The sequence below is a fragment of the Eretmochelys imbricata genome, chromosome 11 (genome assembly GCF_965152235.1).
Source record: "Eretmochelys imbricata isolate rEreImb1 chromosome 11, rEreImb1.hap1, whole genome shotgun sequence".
Lineage (NCBI taxonomy): Eukaryota > Metazoa > Chordata > Testudines > Cheloniidae > Eretmochelys > Eretmochelys imbricata.
This window is the reverse complement of record NC_135582.1, coordinates 71,122,838-71,146,072: the sequence shown is the minus strand read 5'-3', so window position 1 is coordinate 71,146,072 and position 23,235 is coordinate 71,122,838. Positions and strand designations below refer to the sequence as shown.

Sequence of the window (23,235 nt, the reverse complement as noted above, 5' to 3'; positions counted from 1 at the left end):
GAATTGTACTCTCTTTGAATTTACTGATGTTACATTAATCAATTCAATGGGACTACTCCCATGCGTAGTGTTAAGCACATATATAACCGTTGGTATGACTTTGGCCCAAATTCATAACACACACAAATAACTTCACAAAGAATGTAGCATAGCCAGCTCTGGGATGTTACAGTAATAGTAAACAGTATTTGCTCAGAAAATGTATAGCAAAGGGAAACCGTGCAAAGGGAATATAATATGAGCAAACTGGATTTTTGTCAGGATGATTTAACTAGAAATGTCCTTACTTTGCAAAATGTGCCATGGGATCTTGAACAAAATCAGTTGGACAAGTTTGTGATCTGTCTTTGCATCCAAAAGATGGTACATGTGAAAACATAATTTCCCTAATCATATTTGGAGCTAAAAGAAAAGCATACCCTCCTGTTGAATCATTAATACCACTTCCTGCAGCACCAGAGTATTTTCTTGGAGTCCTCCCATGCGTTCATTAAACTTGACTCTACTTAGCTTGTGGCTACCAATGAGATCCCAGCCTGAGGTTGCAGGGCTTCAGGCCTTTATTATTGTATTGTATTGTATTATTATTGTTTTGGTGTGATTACTGACTATGAAAGAAAACTGTATTGAAATCGCACAAAGTAATTCACTTTGGAAAATGGCTTTAGACAAATATACAAAACAAAGCTCTTGGAGGATTATTGAAAATGAATTCTGGGCATTTTAATGGGGGAATTGGGGGTTATTTTCAGGACTTTGGAGCGGAGCCCAGAGCTGGAGCGCAGAGCAGCTCCGGAGCAGTGGAGCTGCAGGTTTTTGCCTGGAGCTGGAGCGGAGCCGAAGCACAGCTCCAAAGCCCTGGTTATTTAGACCCCTAGTCAGGTCCGTCCAGGAAAAAAAACAGAGGTGCCATGCTGTAGGCTGGTATTGCAGCTGGGTCCAAATGGAATTCATAGGAAGGAGACAGGTAAAGAAAACATGTTCTTTTGCCTTTCTCCATTAACAATCCCTGCCAATAACCTATCTGGCTCCTGCTGCTCATGGTACCTAACTCCTTTCAGTAGACAGTCTCTCCCCCACTCCCCCTGCCCTCTTACGGACTCATTCTGAATGGGTTTGGGGAGATGCTGTCCAGTTAGTAAGAAGTAGTGGTGCATCTTGATTTCACCACTGGGCACAAATTCTGCCCTTGGGCCAGCAGGGGAAGGGAAGAAGCACCTTTTATCTTCTTGGAGAGAGTTATGATGGGATCCTACGTGACATGTTGTCAGATTCCTGAGGGGCGTTTCCAATCGCTGTAGTGAAGGTCATCGCAATGTGTATGTTCGTAGGCACTGAAGAGAGCACAAGGCAAATGGGAAGGTGCTGGAAGATTACTTGCTTCCCACAAAAAGTTAGTCTGCCAAAGGTGATTTCTGCATAACTCTGGGAATTGGATTAATTAGGGTAATGGAATACTGAAGGAAGGGGGGAGCTTAAAGCACTTCTCACAAAAGTAGTGTCTTTCCCCTCTCCTCGTCTACACCCTCATCCCCAAAATAACCCCAAATACAGAAGATTTTTGGCCCCGATTTTATAACAGCGGGTCAAGCTGTGGTTTAATCTTCTTGACAGTGCTGTTTAATGAATTAGAGAGCATTTCAGGAATATGCAGTATCTTGCAACATAAATTCACCCAAGATGATTTGGTACAATTAACCCTCTGATACCAGGAGTCAGGATTTCCTGACCCACTGCTCTAATGTATTTTTCATTAGTGTTAACAGCTGGGGAGCTGAGCCCTCTGGCCTGGAGAGGTTTATTTCCTTTTGGAAGAGAAACTCATAGTGATCATGAAGAGCATAGCACAAATAAAGCATGAATGTAGTGAAGGCAGAGTAATGTGGTAGAGTTCACCCTATGAACCTATGATACCACCCTATCTTCTTCTGTTCTAATGTAATCTCTCTCTCTCCTGGTCTCACATATACACAGTTTCTTGCAAAAATTGTATAATGGTAGATTACCCAACTCTGGAATCATATATTCACCTCTTACTTTGAAAATAGTGCACTGGGTGCACCCTGAATAAAACCCCTTACAACTCAGTTGTTTGCCTTGGGGATGGTGGGAAATCACAAATGCACATGCTGCAATGAATGCAGGCCACTTGCATGCATTTAAATGATCTGTATCTCACTTTTTTATGGTACAGTTGTGAATTATATTCTTTTTGCTTTTGTAATTAGTGGGTAGAACAGATGGTGGAGGCTTAGTTTGAAGTGATGTGTCCATTAAAATGACCTGTGCTGCCCAGTGATGGTTCACGATAACATTTTTTTGTTAAGCTGAAATATATTGGAAAAAGACCGGAGTTACAGAAGCACTCACCATTAGTGTTACAGTAAATACTAAAACTGTGCAAACAAACTACAGACTTCTGCAGAGCAAATGACTGCTTCAGAATAAGCATACCTTTTTATTATCCTCACTCTATATTCAATAATTTTTATTGAAAATTTTCATAACGTACAATTTTATTGTCTCTGGTTATAATTGAATAGGTGGTACCAGGTAGGCATTGAATGGCATGAAATCGTGAGTTTGGATAAATCTTCATTAGTGATATTTTTTAAAAGATATTTCTAAATATTATGCGCCTGAATTCTGTAGGGTCTAGCAATTTTGTGACATATTTGTGAAGACTGTTTAATCAGGCAGTGTATACCATGTGAATGGGGGTCTGTTCTCCCCACATTCCAGCTCTTTGTTTTCCATTGATGAGTTGTTCACACAGGCACTAATGGGAACAATGCTACTCTATTTTCATCCATCTACATTGGGCCTATCATATGGGCAAGTAAACCTTTTGAACTCTCTTTGCAGTTTGATGCTGTCCACATTGGCTTAATGAGTAAATAAAGCACAAATTTCATTCGCCATGCATCTTCCAGTGCCTCACATTAAAAATCTCCCTCTGTTGAAAGGTGATTTTTTTAAGCATTGACTAAAATTGGGAATGTGCCTTGAATTCTAATTGCGGTGGTCTTTGAAGAGGTTAATTGTTTGTGAAAGTGTAATTGAATGTTCTGCAAATTGTATCATAACAGGATATTTTACAATATCAGAAAAGATAGTTTTAAATGTTTTAAAGCCATCTATAGCTAGAAAGAGGAATTCTTCTTTTGATGCTGCTTTGGTAGATGAAAACATTTTTGTTCAATAGGAAACCAGCATCTTTTTTTGCTCATTTGAGATCACTTCTGGCAACATACTGATATTCATTCAAATATAAATGCCATGTTCACTTTGAAATGCAAATTGTTTAAAGAAAAATAGCATATGGTAGAGGTAAGTACCTTTTCAAATCAGCTCCTGCACTTTAGGGTTGTGAGTACAGCTAAAATTATTCTTTGGAAAGAAACTGGAGCCTTTGACACATTGAAGCTTGAACTAATCAAGGCTTCCCAGTAAGCATATACACATATCCATATCAAGGAAATAGTCCTGAGAATACACGGATTAGCATAGTAATTTAACTGCCCCCCGCTAATCAACTTAAGCAACCAGCTGATGCATATATGATGTATTTGAAGAAGCATTTTTTCAGAACACAGAATGGACTAGGTAGTTGACCATGTATTTCATGTTAATGTTGATATATTGAGAGGGACAGAGAGGGAGACAGATGTAAAAGTGCAGCAAGTCCTTGCTTCTAAGGTTTTTAGATACAAAGGCTTCATATTAGGTATTTTACCAGAATATTCAGAATCTACAGTGAACATTGTTGGCTCCATATTTTGAGCTTGCTGGCTTGTCTGCTAAGAGACTGCTATGATTCCTTGCCACTGGCTCTGTATCCTCACATGTAAAATTAAAGAAATATTGCTTCTTGAAGGTGGGAAGAGGAGTTTGCCTCCTGGAGGAGAAAAATGAGTAGGAGTGTTTCCTGAAGCTTTCTGTGGCAGAACAAGTCCATAAGAACAGCAGTTGGCATTAGCAAGGCTCCATTTGGATGCAAGTATAATAGCATTGTTGTCAACTTGATACGACTAAATAAGTGTGTCCAGGCATGTTATAATTAACCTGAAGGAGGAGTGAAAAATGAGCAATTGATTGGAGAAATATTTAAGTTCAAATAAATAAGGTCGTCATTCAAAGATTGGTCCTGTGTCTGTTCAGAGCATGTTTGAGAAAACGCTCTATCTCTTTTTCAGTTTTGTATAGATCAGCCTTTCTGATATGTCAATGACCACATAGGGACTTTTATGCAGTTTGATTTATTTAAAAAATTTTAGTGACCTCAGACAAGATTGAAAATTGTACTAATGCCTGTGATAGATTAAGGAGCTATTCGGTTGCAAAATCAGGCACAAAGTTGATAAATTGTATTATTGGCCACAAAACAAAGCTGCATTATGGATCACCAAGAAGTTAGCTTCCCAGATCCTACCATATTTGCTCCCAACTATCCAAAATTCCTCATGAATCTGAATTGACAGAATTATTATATGATTCTCCTGAGTAATTCACTTTCTCTGTGGTGAAATTAATTTCACAGGCCAAATCGTGTTTCAAAATAAGTTCAAGGAATACATAAAATTTTGAACACTGCAATGTCAATATAAGAATCAACGTTATACATATTCTTTGTAAAGTTTTGCTCTTGTATCCCATCAAGGTTTAGAATGTGACTGGGCCTTTTTGTTCTAAATCTAGCTAAATGGCCAGAAAATGTTGACATTCAAAATATCACCTTTCTCCCCCACTCAGACACCCAATTCAGACTGATGGCAATATATTATTCAAGCAAAAGTGTTCAATAATTGTTTTCCATCTTTCCATGATCTCACAAAAACATTCCATCTTTTCTTGCACATACCAGTTTTCTCCTTCTCAATCTCTGCTATGAAGATTATTGCACAGGAATTCATCAAAAATAACTGTCCATTTTATTAGACATGGAATGAGAGATAGTTAAAGGTTAAAAATGGGCTTACATAGCATCACGCTTCAGTCCAGCATGTTGGATGCCACTTGTAAGGTCTTTGAGATGCCTTTCAAGGAGTTTATCAATGGGAAATCTAATTCTGCCTCTGAAAAATAATGCATTTTCAAAGCCATTTACCCATTGTATTCTAAAGGTGCTAAAATAGATGCCATGGTGAACAGGAATGCAAGATCACTCTGTTGCGGTGAATATCTGTCACCTTGAATAGGTGGTTTTGTTCAATAAAGCTAATTGGGAAGTTAAGATTAATGTAGATAGTTGAGAACAAGCCTAGAAAAACGCTGTAAACATTCTTAACAAGGCTTAAAACAAGTAAAATATAAAATATAATACATGTAAAAATCTTTACCCCCCTCAATGGTCCAAACTTAAAATTAAGGGAACCCAAAATGATATGTGGATTGGGAGAAGGTACCATTTTGTTGTGTAAGGATTTTAATAAGGTGCAAATAGTTAAGGAGTTTAGAGTTTAATGCGATACAAATGTGGTTTCTGAGATCAAGGAAGTGCAAGTAGAATTGTTTGGTTTTCAGATGAAAGAAAAAGTGAAAAGACCTGACTTATTCATCCAGCTGCTTCTAAATAGGTACACCGTGACAGAATTTACCTGATTCCAAAACAAATAATAAAGATTTCTAGTGACCCTACTACTCGGGTCAGCAGCAGTCCAACTCAGTAATCCTCTTCTAACACAAGCTATAAACTAGGCATTATTTCATATATAAGAGAGGAGAATTTCTAATGTGCAACATCTAATGTCCCAAATTCAGCAGTTAGGAGGCATGATAATAGCACATGCTTCCACAGGTAGTATGGGCTATTTAAGCCATGGATATTAAATATCTTTGGTGTAATTATAGTCTGTTCTTTGAGATATGTGGGACCTCATATATCCCCTAGCTGTGGCCTGAAGACAAGACAGCACCATGGGCAGGTCAGAAAACCTTGGAGTGCCATGCTCGGAATGCAAGAGTCAACGACCAGGCCAGGGACCAATAAACCTTACTGGAACATCAAAGCAGAACAAGACAGCTGCTAAGACTGTTTGACCCCCCTAGTGTGACCAGACAAGCAGCAACATTTGCTCTTGACCCACATCTGATCTGCACGCCTTCTGTGAGTTTGAGACTGTTTGTTTTCAGCTGGGCTACTGGCTCAACTGTACTAAACTTTGCTGTGAAGAAAAGATCTGTGACCGAAGTCTTTAAATATAAAAACTCTAAAATCAGTTCTGAGGGAGTACATTTAGTCCTTAAAGGAAATGTGCATTTTATAGATGCCTACTCACTAAGACCAGAAAAAGATCATTGTGACCATCTAGTCTGACCTCCTACATAACACAGGCCATAGAATTTCACCAAGTTCTTGCATCAAGCCCATAACTTCTGGTTGAGCTAGAGCATATCTAATTGAGTGACTTTCTGTCTTGATTGAAAAGATGTAGTGATGTAGAATCCATCACATCCCTTGGTAAGTTGTTCCAATTGTTTATTATCCTTTCTGTTTAGAAAAAAAGATAGTGCCCTCTTACTAGTCTGAATTTGTCTAGCTGAAGCTTCTAACTATTTGATCTTGTGTTATGCCTTTGTCAGCTAGATTAAAGAGACCTCTACTATCATAAATCATTCCGTATAGGTACTTACGGACTTCAAGTTAAGTTGCTCCTTAACTTTCTCTTGTATAAATTGAGCTTCTTTAGTGTCTCATATTAAGCAGGTTTTCCAGACCTCAGATCATTTTTGTAGCTCTTTTCTGAACTCTTACCAGTTTGTCAATATTCTTTTAAAAGTCTGGACACAGGATTGCTTAAAGATCTCACCGATGCTGTAACCAGTGATAACATCTCCATACATCTACTCAGTATTCCCCTGCTTATACATCCCAGGATAGTATTTTCCATTTTAGCCTCAAAATCATACTGGGAGTTCATGTTCAGCTGGCCGTCCACAATGACCCTTATGTCCTTGTCACTCACTGGTTTCCAAAATACAGCCCCTTTTCCAGTAAGTGTGACTGACTTCATAACCTCCTAGATATGACCTTCCATTTAGCTGTATTAGAACATAAGTGATCCCAGCTTATCGTGTGATCAAGATCGCTCTATAGAACTGATTTGTCCTTATTATTTACCACTCCATTAATTTGTGTTATCTGCATACCTTACCAGCAATGATTTATGTGTGATCACTGGTAAAGTATGGAATAGCACTGGGGCTAGGACAGATTTCTGTGGGACCCCATTACATACATAAAGCAATACAGCTTAGCCTTTCTCCAGCTCCCCCACATTTGCAAAATAATAGCACAATAATGTGATGATGAACTAAGTGATTCACAAATTAGTAGTGTCTGGTCTCTCTGGTATATGTGTCCCTATGTGTCTGATCCGCATAAGATAGGAGTCCGATACAGCTCACAATCACAGAGTTTGGCTTTTTCCTTCAAACTGTAAAGAATCATCTTTCAGCTCTGGAAGTTCCTGGTATGTCAGCCAAAATGGAGTTGTCACAATAGTATTTTTTTTCTCATTAGCAACTTTTTGACTCACGTTTTTTTCCCAGGCTATAAAACCTGGAGGAAAAGTGTGCTGATATTGTATCATCAGCTGGAGTGCAGAGAGATTCATTTGGAGAAAAAGTATTTCTTTAATTAGAAAGAATGCAAAAAACTGTGTGTGTGCTCTATTTTAGTGAGACTTCAGTCAAGATGTGGGGTTCTAGTCTGAATCTTCACCACATACGTGCCGTTTTGTGAGCAAGGTTTCATTGCTGACCTTCACATGTGTTCCGAATGCTTTCTTAGAAAACACTGGCACAGGACGTTCAGATACTAGCCTTAGTAAAATGCATTAAATGTGTTTGTTCAAACAGGCTCAAAAGAAGTGTTCACCTGTTGTAGTTTTAACTTGTGACCAGTGTAATAGATGCCAGTCTGATTATGGAGATCACATGGGTGAAAGGATGACTTGGAAAAGGGGATTAGAGAGGAAGTCCAGTGGTAAAGGTACTGGCCAGGACTCAGGAGAACCAGGTTCAAATACATGCTCTACCATAGGCTTCCTATGTGAATTTGGGCAAGATATTTAGTCTTTCTCTGCCTCAGTTCCCCATCTGTAAAATATCTCCTGGTTATGTTGAGGATAAATTCATTAAAGATTATTGCATCTGAAGAAGTGAAGTTTTTACCCACAAAATCTTATGCTCAAATAAATCTGTTAGTTTTAAGGTGCCACTGGACTCCTTGTTGTTTTTGCGGATACAGACTAAAACAGCTACCCCCTGATTAAAGATTGAGGTGCTCAGATCTTATAGTGATGGAGGTTATAAAAGTACCATAGACAGATTGTGTTTGGACTCAGGGAAGCTATCTCACAAACTCTAGTGAGCACAAAGTACTTCACAAAGCTCTACTTTCTTTCAAAACACTGCTGTTGGGAAAAGTCGTGATGATGGAACTGGGAGTCAGGAGATCTGGGTTTTATTTCCCACTCTGCCACAGTCTTCCTCCCTAAGCTTTGGTCATTTAATCTGTGGGAAAAGTGGGAAGTAATAGTAGATAATAATTAACTTCCTCACAAGAGTGTTGAACCTTAATTCACCAAAGTTTCTGAACTCATCGATGGTTGTCCAATTGAAAGTGCTATGGAAGTGCAAAATTTTCGTGTGAAAGTATCTTAAAAGTGTGTGTGTGTGTGTGTATATATATATATACACATAGAATAGAGTGAGTCTTTAATAGCAAAGGATGGCAAGGTGCTTTACAAACTTTACTAATTGTGCACTGTGTGTAGGTTTAGATGACTTTGCTTCTAATTCAGCTCTTCTGGAAAGCCATTACTAGTTATTTTGTCTTTGGATGAAAATACTAAATGCTTTAAATCTGTCTATAAAAGTATTATTCTTAAAACCATTTAACCTTACTGTAGGATAGCCTTAACAATGGATTCACAATGTCCGCTGTGTTTTGGTAAAGTCTGCCATGAAGAGATTGCAGCTATTAGAACATTCTTACAAAAATCAAACTAACACTTCAAAAATATTTTAAATTTGTTTAAAAAGTAATTTCTAAATCAGTAATGTAGTATACGATTAAAAACTAAACGTCAGAGTGATATTTCTAGTGCATGGCAAACACAAGAACAGAAAAGGTAGACTGAGACCACTGGAAGCCTAAGTTCATGGAGAGGGTTTTATTTATGTTTTGTCAACTAGATCACTGTTCAGCTATTTTTAATGCTGTGAATCCCATTTCCTCCATTAAACTTTTTACTGAACTATTATCTGTCACAGCCCTTATGGATCATGAAAGCACTAAACCCATTGCTAATTAATATACAGTGTTTAAGGTTATTGTTCATATTATCTTTTAACAACCAACCAATTTAGGAATAAAGAGTATGCTGTTGCTTAACAAGAAGTGACTTTTTATAATGAACAATACATTGGTGTTGCCTCCATGTTGGTGATAGTTAAAAGTCTGTGGAAGATGGGTTTTATAGTTGATTTTATGCTACTACTACCAGTTTATTTACTGGCACTGTAGATTTTTCAATTTTGGCTTTATTCAGCGGCGGGGTTACTCAATTAAAATAATTAAATTAGGATAAGAGGGTTTGAAGTGTCTCCATTTGATGTAGTTATTACACGTTTTGTATGTTAGAGTTATGTTTAGAGGGTCATGTTACATTTTCAGGACTTGCTTTTTTAAGGGTACAATGGATGGTTTGCTTAATGCTTATTAGTTTTTAAGGATTAGCTTTTTTCCACGTGGCTTTTTTTGCACTAAGCCAACACTTCCCAAAGCCTGCTAGGTGGTACGAAGGACTAGCTAGGGCAGTGCAGAGGATATTATAAACTAAGATGTTTAGGCTTTTAACAACATAAATCAGGGATGCACTGGGGGCTTGCAAGTATTTCCATTTTCTAGAAAAGGGTCCGGGGGAACTCAGCTTCCAAAAGTTTAGAGAACACTGCACATTAATGAAATTAGTGCTGTCTCTGCTCTGCGGTACTATTCTCCTTAATGTAAATCAGCATTATCTTGTACAGTAACATGATTTGTTTGTTTGTTTCTAGGAAATGTGACTACCAGTACATCTGTGTCTCAGATGGCAAGTGGGATCAGTCTAGTCTCCTTCAACAGTCGCCCCGATGGTATGCATCAGCGCTCCTACTCAGTTTCCAGTGCTGACCAATGGAGTGAGGCGACAGTCATTGCAAACTCTGGCATCAGCAGTGGTAAGAGACAAGTTGGGGTTTTTTTTGTAGAGCTCTTCTTTGAGGACTCATGTCACTCATCTGGGTACATTGACCTAAGCAAAGCTGCAGCCATTTAAACAGAACAAAAAGGATGAGAAAGAGGCAGAACATCATAAATTAACAAAACGTCTCTTCCTGTGGCATGGAAAGGCTAGGAGTGCTATGGAAGCAGCAAACATGACTGCACGAGGAAGGAGATGCCTTGTGTTGTCAACTACCCCATGCCTGAAATTTCACATAGGCCCAAAATTATTAAAAGCATAGCAAAGTAAGGGTTGCTTTCTAAGTGCATAGCTTCCAAGGCATCTTCACTGCATCTGTGTATGGAGGTACACAGTTCTTATCCCCTTATTCCCTTTGTTTATGGTCTTAAGTGTTGAACTATTTATTATTTTATTTTTATTGTTGTAATTGGTCAGCTGTAGGCAGAGCCAGCCTTTGGAATGCGTGAATCCTGCAGCCACTGTCTCCATAACCTCAATTGGAGGAATTTGTAAATGTCAGGACTACTCTATTTACTTTTTTAAAGATGTTTCTAGCCATCTCTGTTGTGAAGAGAGCCTTGAAAATGCTGACCAATCATAAGGGTTGCAAGTTTGTCATAGTGATTTGTCCAACAAAATCACAGGGTATATTCATGATTTTCATATAGCCACTTAAGGATTGTCTGTGGGGCCAACAGATCAGTTGTCATTGATATCTTGATTTCTGAAAAGATCCCAGACCAATTTGATGTTGCGTCAAAGGTGTTGCCTGAGCTGCTACAAGCTCCCTACGAACTTGTCGCAAACTGTTTGCAGTTGAGCTTGTTCCTCTACTAAACACACATTGTGGGCTTTGTCCTCAAGGGGGAATGTCTGAATAGCATGAAAGGTGCTGTGGTCCAGTGGACTACACATACGATTGAGAGCAAGGGAGTCCTTTATTCCAATCGTAGGTCTAACACATAATTTGTCTGTGACCTTGGTCAAGTCACTTCCTGCCTTATTAGTCCCATCTGTAAAATGGGGCTATACTACTTACGTCACATGGTGAGTTGTGAAGATTCCATTAATGTTAGTAAAGCACTATTCAAGTGCTAAATTTGTAGTATTTCAAAGAGAGACAAGGAGAAGCACCATGGAGAGCCCACGAAAGTAATGGTGGAAGTAATGGAATGGAGAAATAAGAATGTGGAAAGCAAAGGGAACCTTGAACAGAGTAAATGGAGGAAGGGTATGGACACCACGGGATGAAGTGACTATGAAAGAGAATTAGAGAAAAAGAAACTGCTGCTTTTGAGGCTATTCCTTAAAATAGTGACAATTGTAAGGATCTCAGAAGGACACATTTTGTGGCACGTGTGTGCACGAACACAGCTGTGGCTGTTTTGGGTGTATCTGCTGATCTTAGCTTTTGTCTATTATCTGGGCAAGCCCTACAGCACTCATGAGTGTGTTATCTATGCTGGTATGAAAAAGAAGCCTTCCCTTTCTCCTACACCCAGTTACATTTTATACTTCTTATAGTAAGGACATCTAATTCTGTTTTATGACTTGGCAATCATATGTAATTACTTCTGGATCATAAGAGACAACAGCCAGGGTCAGCTGTACTACATTTACTCAAAGGACACAGGAAGACTGAGAAGTAAATAATGATAGAAAAATCGTATTTGCATCATTTCCTGCTTTGCTTTTACATTTTGAAAATACTGGGAGAACTTCTTTTAACTAAGTCAGTGCTTAGTGGACAGTCTTAGACAAACAAATGTCAACATAAACATTAACTATTGTGATTGATTAAACTACTTCAAAAACTCAAACATGATTCATCTCCATCAGCGTATCCTCTTTCACTTAGATTGTAGAATTTATCCTTTATGCTGGCAGTTGACACATGAAAAACCCTTTTTAATTTCAGCTTTTTTGCCCCAATAAAAGGTTTTGAATTTTAGAATCATAAAAAGATAATGCTGTGAAAGCAGCAGGGATAGGGAGAAGCTAAGCATCTTTTGGAATTCAAATGCCAGTGTACTGGAGAATATGCCTGCTTATTGTCACATGGTTTTATTGTAGACAAAATAACATATTGGGATTCAATTTTTCTCTGAACCTTTTTTCACATTAAATTAATACTTTGTGTGGCTCCGGAGAACTTTTCAAAGTCTTCCTATCCAGACCTTTGGTTTCCTGGGGCTTCTGTCTTTTAAGCAGCTGTGAACATCTCCTAATTAGATAAATTACTTTGTAGTGGGCAGAGCCACAAAACAGGAGGTGCTGGTTAAATTAAAGGGGAAAAAATAGAAAAATCCATTCTCTGAAATGGAATGCCCCACTGCTTTATGACTATTACTGTTGTAAGGTTTTACATTTAAGTACCTGAGGTTTAAAATTAAATGTCTAATATAATTTGGCTCTGATAACAGGAAGCCTGTGACTGCCCTTAGAGAAAAATCTAGACAGCTTAGTTCAATGTTTCAAATTGCTGTCTGCTTTAGAGTGAGCAAATCATAGATTTGGATCGCTATTTAGCTAAATACCACATGCTGCTCAACATAATTTTAAATGCAGTAACATGTTCGTCTTTAAGTTTCTGAATTTAGAAAGACTGTTCCAGGACTACATGAAAAATTAATTTTTTTACCTTTTTTCTTACTCTTGTAAGTGTTTGACAGAAGTAATTTTAGCTGCAAGAGAATAAAAACGGGGGGCAGTAAATCCCCTGTCTGGGAACCTCTTGTATAGATTCTTTATGGACCTAGAATTGATCTACGTGTCAGATCCTGATGTAGCTTAAACTGTTTATCACCCTAATGGCAGAAGTAAGACCATGAACATCAACTTATAATCCTCTGTGAAAGAAATTGGTGTTTGCAGTCAATGAAGGAGCAGCTTAGGTGTACTGATAGATTTAGAACAATTACCTCTGCAACAACTATTGGCTGATGGGTTTTTTTGAATCTGATTGGAAGCCTGAGATTTTTTTCTTTGATTAATCATTTTCTTGATGGATAATTTTCTTTAGAGGTGTAATCTGTGGCTTCACACTCCTGGGGATAGGAGGGTCATATAGTCTCTGGGGAGCTATTCCTAACTTGCTTAGTTGTTAAATTTTACTTCAAGACAAGATCCTTTGTGTGTGCTTCACACATGCTTTTAGTGGAGTAAATACTGACTCTGTTCATCTAACCATCAGTTCCATTTTTTTTTCTTGGCACAGGAAGGAAGTACACACCCACTTTTGCATTTTCTTCTGCAAATTCAGTTCTAGTTTTCTCTTGCTTAGTATTTAGACTTCAGAGTTCTTGTTATTTGTATTTTATTTTTTATATTGTAAAAATGGAAATAGCTGTATTTTGCTGGGCCTATGAATTTTTGGTCAATCATTGGCTGTTACTCGAATTATGAAGTATCTCAAGCTTGCGTAGGAAATTCAGTCTTCCAGAGGAAGATCAGTTGTTATTACTAGCACTTTATAGAATCACTGGTGAATACTGATCACGTCTGTTCTCCATTACATACAAATTATAGATCTTAACAGAGCTCAAGAGAGAGAAATTCCGTGATCTTAATAGGACGATCTCTTTTGATAAAAGGTGACCATAGCCAATTTTATGAGATCAGGAAACTAAGTTCTCCAGACCTCATTAACAAAAGGTTGAACATTCTTTTCCATCCCAAGATATGCAGTGCAACTCATTCATTCTCTCTTCTGAGAAGTCCATTCACCCTCTTTTCTGAGAAGTTAGGATTTAAGGTTTGATTTGTTGGAGTGTGTCCCAAAAATAGTATATTAGATACTCTTTCCATTTCAAGAGTAACAAATGTTTATATATAATAATAGTAGTAATAATACCTAGCTCTTGCATAAGTTCTATTGCCTCAAACTAGATTAATTCACATGCAGCCGGGTATTTGTACTCTGCTTTTATGGAGCATCACGTACATTTCTAGTATAAATGATTACCGTATTGTCACATGCCATCTTCTTGAATGCCGTCTGCATATATTTTATCTCTGAAAGATGGTTTATTGTATTTACAGTGTCATCTCTTCAATAACTTGTAGAAAGCACAACACCTAGTTTCTATTCAGTCTCTAGCAGTTTGGTGTTATCAGGGTTTATCAACCTCAAATTAAGATCCTGCTGTGCCAGGGGATATAAGTGGTATTTTGAGCTTCTACGTTCATGCAAGCATTACCCAGGTTACTTTTCTGATGGCAATCACTTTGTCTCGTACAATTAGTGAGTTATGGGCTCTGAAGACCTATGGTACATTTGAAGAGAGAGGTTTGGCTTTGTGTGCGCACTCAGGAAAATTCTTCTGGCCGTAGTTTCAAAACTCAATTTTGAAGGTGAACTGGAAAGATTTTAGTTTTAAAGAATGATTTATAATCCCAAATCAATAACAAAGTTCGAGTAAGGTAGAGTATATTGTATTTTTAATACGTTCACAAAGCTTTTCAAAATTAGTTCCTCTGTCACTTATCTGCTAAGTCCTGCATACAAGATTTGGTACGTTCCCTATAATAGTTAGTATCATCACAAAACCCTCTAAAATAATGCTGGGATTCCTGTTTCAGGTGGTACTCTCATCAACAGTTGCAGAACACGTATAGAGTCCTGAACTCAAGTCTCAAGTAGTAAACAGAGGAGGCATGGATTTTCAAATCTTTTCTTTTAAAATGCAAATGTGGGGCTTTTTTACTTTGTTGAAACACACAGGTCAGGTTACTGCTTTCTGGTTTTCAAATTAAATGTTTACATTTTGCTTTCAAACAAGTATTGCAGTGCCACTATTTTCTAATTCTTTCTAGCTTTCAACTTAGGGGAGCTTTGTTCTGCAAATTAGTTGCATCAATAAAGTCTCTTTGAAAAGTGGGGAATGCCATTAGAGAATTAATCCACCATTTTTGTTTTTCTGTAAGAGTGGAACAGAAAGTAAGCCTCTGTCCAAAAGAACCCTTTCTGATAACCTATCAGTGTTCATCTGTCACTGTTGCACCGTAGTAGCAACATTGAAATTTGAAAGGGCATGTCACAACTCAATCAATCATGCTGCAGCATCAACAAGACAGGCTTTGGTCAGTCCCACCAGATGAGATCTGCAAGGCTGAAACATGGTATTTTGGCCATACATTTTCCAATCATCATTACAATATTTTTCTGTGGTAACAAAAACAAAACAACAAAGATTTAAGGTTTGGGCTATTACCTAGCTGAGTGCCTATATCTTCCCTATTTCTTAATTTGCTTTTTATCTGCTATAAGATACGTTGTTAATCATAATATAAAGAATGGTCTAAAGAAAATGCTTAGCTGCTGCTCAAAAGGGATAAGTCTTGATTAAGGCCTTAGTCAAAGAAGTTTACTTATATCTGACACTTCTTAAGAAAGATTTTCTTCCTTCTCTATTCATCTAATAGCAGATGAGTGGTGGCTGGTTATTACCATGCAGTACTTATCTTTCCATCAGAAAGAAATCTCTCTTGGTTTTCCAGCAATATAAATCCTACAGCCAATTTTCTTTCTCTTTAGAGAAATGAGATGGTTTTACGTAGAGTTCTGTGCATATTGTGGTATTCTCCCATTTAACAGTTGGTTAGCGCTCTGGAGTTTACTGTAGTGTCAATTATTTTTAACTTATAAAATTCACTGCTTATCACTGCATATACAAATATAAAAATAATTTTAAATTGTTGTTTATCTTAAACAAAAAGGAAAGAAACAGTATGCAAAGAAAAAATCTCTACATACAAACTCCCTTCTCACTACAAAGCAAACCACTCTCTGCAGAAAGTCAGTGTGTCAGAATAGCAGGGAAAACAAATTCCACAATCAAGATCCCTCTACTAAGAACATCATGAAGCCATGGGCTAAATTTTCCAAATTGACTAGTGAGATAGCATCAAGGGACTTAATAATTACAGGACAGGTGTTCAGCACATTCTGAAAACCAGCTCCCTCACTGAATCTGAATACAGACACCTCAAAATTGGGGCACCCAGATTCACTAGTCTCTCTTGGAAAATTGTATCTCTCATGATCCAGCCAACTACAACTTATGTGGCATGCACGGAACACAGGCTAATCTCGTGGGTATCTAAAACTCTAACCATATAGTGACAACAACGTCAGCACCTTCACCCATATGTGAAAATTATTAGGAAGCCCGTTCAGTTTTTGTGGATGTGACATCTTCTCTGCAGCTAATAGTGCCTAACTGGGAAACAGCCACATTCTGTATTACTTCTAGATTCAGGATGCTCTTAAAATTTAGCCCCAAGTAAAAACCATTGCAGTTTTCCAACCTGCAGCTATCCAAAATAAGGATAGAGATGTCAAAATCCAGACTTAAGGGGTATAATTGCAAAGGTGCAGATAAAAAAGATGCTTTTGGTCTCTCACATCACTGGGATTCCCAGAACAAATTGTGAATTACTTAATTAAAAAGCGGCTCCTTCCTGATCTCAAAACAGAGGACAGGAACTATCCTTACCATATGTTCGAGATCCTTCCCCCAACCCCTAGTCATCATCACCAACTTGTCCGGATTAGCCTTCAGACAGTTCGCTCTCGTCCAGATTGCATTTCTCACCAGGCATTATACCATCTATCTAGGTGCTATATAGGGTCCTCATCACTATAGTATCAGAGCACCTTGCTAAAGTACAGACTCTTACTTCTGTGTTCTTATGGGAGTGACATGCAGCAGCTCATATCATTTGCATATTCATGGTCTTGGCTACATATAATGTCATACTTTCCCTTAGCAGCATCACATATGTGTTAAACTGAAGGGGGCCACAGAATAGAGCCCTGCAGAAACCCATAAAAGATGTCAAAAAATAATCTGTAGAACTGTTTGAGAGGGAAGAAACAAGACTGGTTCAGAACTAAAAGTTACTTAGAATCAAAAGCGGCTAACACATACAGAGAAAAGTCGTCATGGATACCAGATCATTGTCCACTAGCATGAGATCACCAACCAACAGGGCCAGTGCGATCTGTATCATGCCTAGGCCTAAAAATAGATTGAGATAAATGAAGGAAATCTGAGAGCTCCAAAAGTTCACTGCAGTTGCCTGATTATAATTTTCTCATGATTTGTCTGGATAAGGAAAAATTAGTTAATGACAGCAACACATGGTGGTTCCTTGAGTAAGTCCCTGATGACTTAAATTAAGTGTAGCAAAGTAGCCTATCTCTCTATAGGAATCTCAGCCAACAGGAAATCCAGTGCTTCCCAGTTGCTTTTCACAAGCCCTGAAGACCATTGATCCAATTGGCAGGTTGTATGCTAAGCTCCCTGAGTAATTCTAGAATCTCATTGAGGAGTTTCTGCCAGCTTCACTTAGTGTCAATGCTATATTTGTGCTCTCCACACATGGAAAAGGCCCAGGCTGGGACCATTAAATCCTGGAAATAAATGCATGTCTACACAGATGGTCTCAGTGAAAAGGCTTTGGCTTTTGACGATGAGTTGATGTTCCAGGAAAGAGGATTACTGTGTTGGGGGGGGGGTCCGTCTATCAAATACTGGGAAAAGCATCTTTGGACATTGTCTGGCTAACCTTATAGGTAGGGCTTTAAACTAAGTCTTACGGGGGGTGGTGACAAAAATCCAGCCAATGCACATCTAGGCTTCAGTAATGAAGACAAGGAAAAGGGGCAAATTTCTGGACAAGTACTTGAAACCACCATTGCATTAAAAAGGCAAGAAGGAAAGCAACAGGGCGGTCTGCACAATATCTTCGATGCCTGTATACAAATGCAAGGAGTATGGGGAACAAGCAGGATGAACTGGAAGTCATAAAATATGAAGAAAATTATGACTTAATTGGCATTACAGAGATTTGGTGGCACATCTCCCATGATTGGAGTACCAGCATTGAGAGATATAGCTTGTTCCGGAAGAATAGGTATGAGAAAAAAGGAGGCGGCATTGCACTATACGTCAAGAATGAATACACTTGCTCAGAGGTCCAAGAGGAAGTGAGCGACAGACCTACTGAGATTCTCTGGGCCAGGGTAAAAAGGGGAAAGAATAGTAGTGATATTATGGTGGGGGTCTATTATAGACCACCCAGTCAGGAAGAGGAAGTGGAGGAGTCATTCTACAAGTAGGTAACAAGATTAGCTAACACACATGAGCTAGTATTAATGAGGGATTTTAACTTCCCTGATATCTGTTGGAAGACTATTACAGCAAAACAATACATCCAGCAAGTTCTTAGCATGTGTAGGGGACAACTTTCTGATTCAGAAAATTAAGAAAACAACTAGGGGGACATCCATTCTACATCTGGTTTTGACGAACCAGGATGAATTAATTGCAAACGTGAAGGTTGACAGAAACTTGGAAGTGATCGTGATCTGATGGAATTCATGATCCCATGGAAAGGAGAACATGACAACAGCAAAACAAGGACACTGGAAATCAGAAAGGCAGATTTCAGCCAACTCAGAGAGACAGTAGGCAAGGTCCCATGGAAGCGCTAATTAGGAAGAAAACGTGTCGATAGGGGCTGGCAGTTCCTAAAAGATGTAATACTAGAGGCTCAACATCAAGCTATTCAATGCAGAGGAAAGAGAAGACGACCCATGGGAGGCCAGTTTTGCTGCGCAAGGGTTTTTTTAGCAATCTAAAAACCAAAAGGGATACATCTAGGGAATTGAAGGTGGGGTATGTCACCAAAGTAGTACATATGGGAATAGTGCAATTGTGCAGGGATAAAATCAGGAAAGCTAACGCAAAGAATGAGTTGGAGCTGGCAAGAAATGTTGGCGGCAACAAGAAAGCGTTCTTCAAATATGTCAGACAAAAAAAGAAAAATCAGGCATGGTATGGGTCAATGGAGAAGGTGGACTGGTAACGGAAGATGATAGGAAGGGTCAATACCTACTTTGCTTCTGTCTTCTCACAAAAAATAAAATGTGACCAGATGACTAGTTACCATAGACAATAAAGGGGAAGGGATTCAGATCGGGATAAGTAGAGAACACGTCAGAGATCTTCTGACCAATTTGAATTCATTCAAATCAGCGGGGCCTGATGCTATTCGTCCCAGAGAATTGAAGGAATCAGCTGAAGTGGAGCCACTGGCAATAATATTTGGCAAGCTCATGGATGACAGGAACGGTCCCGGAAGACTGGAGAAGGGCTAATGTAGTGCCCCACTTTAAAAACAGGGAAAAGGAGGATCTGGGAAATTACAGACCGGTAGGCCTGACTTCGATAACTGGGAAGCAACTAGAACAATGTTATAAAACATTCAATTTGCAAATATCTGGACAGGGTAATCACTATCAGCAAGCATGGATTTACTAAAAACAAATCATGCCAAACCAGCTTGCTTTTCTTTGACAGGGTAACTGGTTTGGTGGATAGGGGGAACGTGGTGAACATAATATACCTGGACTTCAGCCAGTCTTTTGACACAGTCCCACACAGCATTCTGATAAATAAACTGGAGAAATGTGGGCTCAACAGCAGATACATAATTGGTTAAACAAGTGTGAACAAAGAGTGTGGAATAAATGGAATTATGTCAGATTAGAGGGAGGTCTCAAGTGGGGTTTCACAGGGATCTTTTCTGGGTCTGGTGTTGGTTAACATCTTTATTAATAAAAAGAAAAGGAGTACTTGTGGCACCTTAGAGACTAACCAATTTATTTGAGCATGAGCTTTCGTGAGCTACAGCTCACTTCATCAGATACATACCGTGGAAACTGCAGCAGACTTTATATATACACAGAGAATATGAAACAATACCTCCTCCCACCCCACTGTCCTGCTGGTAATAGCTTATCTAAAGTAAGAAAACCTGGATTTGTGCTGGAAATGGCCTAACCTGACGATTACTTTAGATAAGCTATTACCAGCAGGACAGTGGGGTGGGAGGAGGTATTGTTTCATATTCTCTGTGTATATATAAAGTCTGCTGCAGTTTCCACGGTATGTATCTGATGAAGTGAGCTGTAGCTCACGAAAGCTCATGCTCAAATAAATTGGTTAGTCTCTAAGGTGCCACAAGTACTCCTTTTCTTTTTGCGAATACAGACTAACACGGCTGTTACTCTGAAACCTATCTTTATTAATGACCTTGATGTAGGAATGGAGAGTATATTGATCAAATTTTCAGATGAGACAAAGCTGTGGGGGGGGTTACAAGTACTTTGAAGGATAGAGCTAAATTTCAGAGGGATCTTGATAAATTGGAGAACTGGCTTATAGACAACAAAATGAAATTCAACAATGACAAATGTAAGGTGCTACGCTTAGGGAAGAAAAACCAAATGCACAAGTACAGAATGGGGGATAACTGGCTTGGCGGCAGCATGGCTGAGAAGGATCTAGGAGTTGTGGTGGATCATTACCTCCACATGAGTTAGCAATGCGATGCTGTTGCAAAGAAAAGCAAATGCAATTTTAGGTTGCATTAACACAAGCATAGCATGCAAGTCACAGGCCGTGATAGTACTGCTCTGCTTAGCGCTGGTTAGGCCTTAGCTGGAGTACTCTGTCCAGTTTTGATCACCACTTCATAGAAAGGATGTAGAGAAACTGGAAAGGATCCAGGGGTGAGTGACAAAGATGACCAAAGGGATGGAACACAAGCCATACGAGCAAAGACTGAAGGAACTGGGTATGTTTAATTTGGAAAAAGAGGAGATTTAGGGGGGATATGATTGCGGTCTTCAAATAGTTGAAAGACTGCCATAATAAAGGTGGAGAAAAGTTGTTCTCCCTTGCCACAGAGAACAGGACAAGAGGCAATGGGTTCAAACTACAAAATAGGAAGTTTTTTTGAGATTTAAACTAAATCTGCTAACTGTAAGAACAGTAGGACAATGGAACAGACTGCCTAGGGAGGTTATAGAAGTTCCTTCACTGGAAGTTTTCAAAAGGAGGCTGGAGCCGTGTGTCTTGGGTGGTTTGACACAGGGTTAGACTAGATGACCCTTGCAGTCCCTTCTAACCCTATGATTCTATGGATCTGCTGCCCAAATAGTGAGTAAACCTGTTCTGATCTGATTCATTTTGTAGATGAAAAATTCTTCCAGTAAAATTTGTTTGACCAGAAGCAGCCAATATTTCCTAAGTTGGTAACCATTAAGAACATTTTGCTGAATGTTGCTCTATATTAACAGGAAGAAAAGGAGTACTTGTGGCACCTTAGAGACTAACCAATTTAAGAAGATGATGTCTGTCTGTATCTGTGCAAGTTTTTTCATGCAGTTGATAGATTTCCACTCCATACGGCTAAATGCAGTGCCTTGCATAATGACAGGTTTCAGAGTAACAGCCGTGTTAGTCTGTATTCGCAAAAAGAAAAGGAGTACTTGTGGCACCTTAGAGACTAACCAATTTATAAATTGGTTAGTCTCTAAGGTGCCACAAGTACTCCTTTTCTTTTTGCGAATACAGACTAACACGGCTGTTACTCTGAAACCTATATTAACAGGGGATCACAAAAAAAAAAAAGTGTTTTCCGTCAACATCCCATCATAGGACATCAAGGACTTTATCTATGTTATTTGTAAAGTACCTGTTATCACGTTATCTAGGCTGAGTCTACTGCAATTCATTTAACTTGAAAGATGACTTCCACTATTGGCACTCTGCCCCTCTGTTTCATCTAGGGCAGGTCATGTGTTAACCTCATGATTTCTTTCAAAAGAGAGATGTATAGAAAGCAGGTTCTTAGGAGCCACACCAATTGTGGAGGGAAAAAGATCATCCTAATACACTATCAGTAAGGCTACGATTTTGTCATGGATGTCATGTCAGGGGTCGGTCCTGGGGCCGGTTTTGTTCAATATCTTCATAAATGATCTGGAGGATGGTGTGGATTGCACTCTCAGCAAATTTGCGGATGATACTAAACTGGGAGGAGTGGTAGATACGCTGGAGGGCAGGGATAGGATACAGAGGGACCTAGACAAATTGGAGGATTGGGCCAAAAGAAATCTGATGAGGTTCAATAAGGATAAGTGCAGGGTCCTGCACTTAGGACGGAAGAACCCAGTGCACAGCTACAAACTAGGGGCCGAATGGTTAGGCAGCAGTTCTGCGGAAAAGGACCTCAGGGTGACAGTGGACGAGAAGCTGGATATGAGCCAGCAGTGTGCCCTTGTTGCCAAGAAGGCCAATGGCATTTTGGGATGTATAAGTAGGGGCATAGCGAGCAGATCGAGGGACGTGATCGTCCCACTCTATTCGACATTGGTGAGGCCTCATCTGGAGTACTGTGTCCAGTTTTGGGCCCCACACTACAAGAAGGATGTGGATAAATTGGAGAGAGTCCAGCGAAGGGCAACAAAAATGATTAGGGGTCTGGAACACAAGACTTATGAGGAGAGGCTGAGGGAACTGGGATTGTTTAGTCTGCAGAAGAGAAGAATGAGGGGGGATTTGATAGCTACTTTCAACTACCTGAGAGGTAGTTCCAGAGAGGATGGTTCTAGACTATTCTCAGTGGTGGAAGAGGACAGGACAAGGAGTAATGGTCTCAAGTTGCAGTGGGGGAGGTTTAGGTTGGATATTAGGAAAAACTTTTTCACTATGAGGGTGGTGAAACACTGGAATGCGTTGCCTAGGGAGGTGGTGGAATCTCCTTCCTTCGAAGTTTTTAAGGTCAGGCTTGATAAAGCCCTGGCTGGGATGATTTAATTGGGTATGGGTCCTGCTTTTGAGCAGGGGGTTGGACTAAATGACCTCCTGAGGTCCCTTCCAACCCTGATATTCTATGATTCTATGATGTTTTTAGTAAAAGTTATGGGCAGGTCACGTGCAAGAAACAAAAATTCACAGAAGCTGTGACCTGTCCCTGATTTTTACTAAAAACATCCCTGACAAAATGGGGAGGGAGAAGGGTCAAGCACCCTACCCCGCTGCATGCAGTGGCTGGGAGCTGTGGTCCCCCGCCCCTACCCTGTGGCTGGGAGCTTGGGGGGTAATCCTCCACCACCCTGAAGAGCTGGGGGGTGGGGGTGTTCCCT

At 39.3% G+C, this 23,235-nt stretch overlaps 1 protein-coding gene across 2 annotated transcripts in view; it reads left to right on the top strand.

Moving 5' to 3' along the window:
• Positions 1-23,235, top strand: part of AGAP1 (ArfGAP with GTPase domain, ankyrin repeat and PH domain 1) — a 696,795-nt gene that overhangs the window by 491,250 nt on the left and 182,310 nt on the right. For both annotated transcript variants that reach the window (XM_077830624.1, XM_077830625.1), the window contains exon 12: positions 10,066-10,227. In XM_077830624.1, the coding sequence (XP_077686750.1) occupies positions 10,066-10,227 (162 nt within the window). The remainder of the gene's footprint in view (positions 1-10,065; positions 10,228-23,235) is intronic.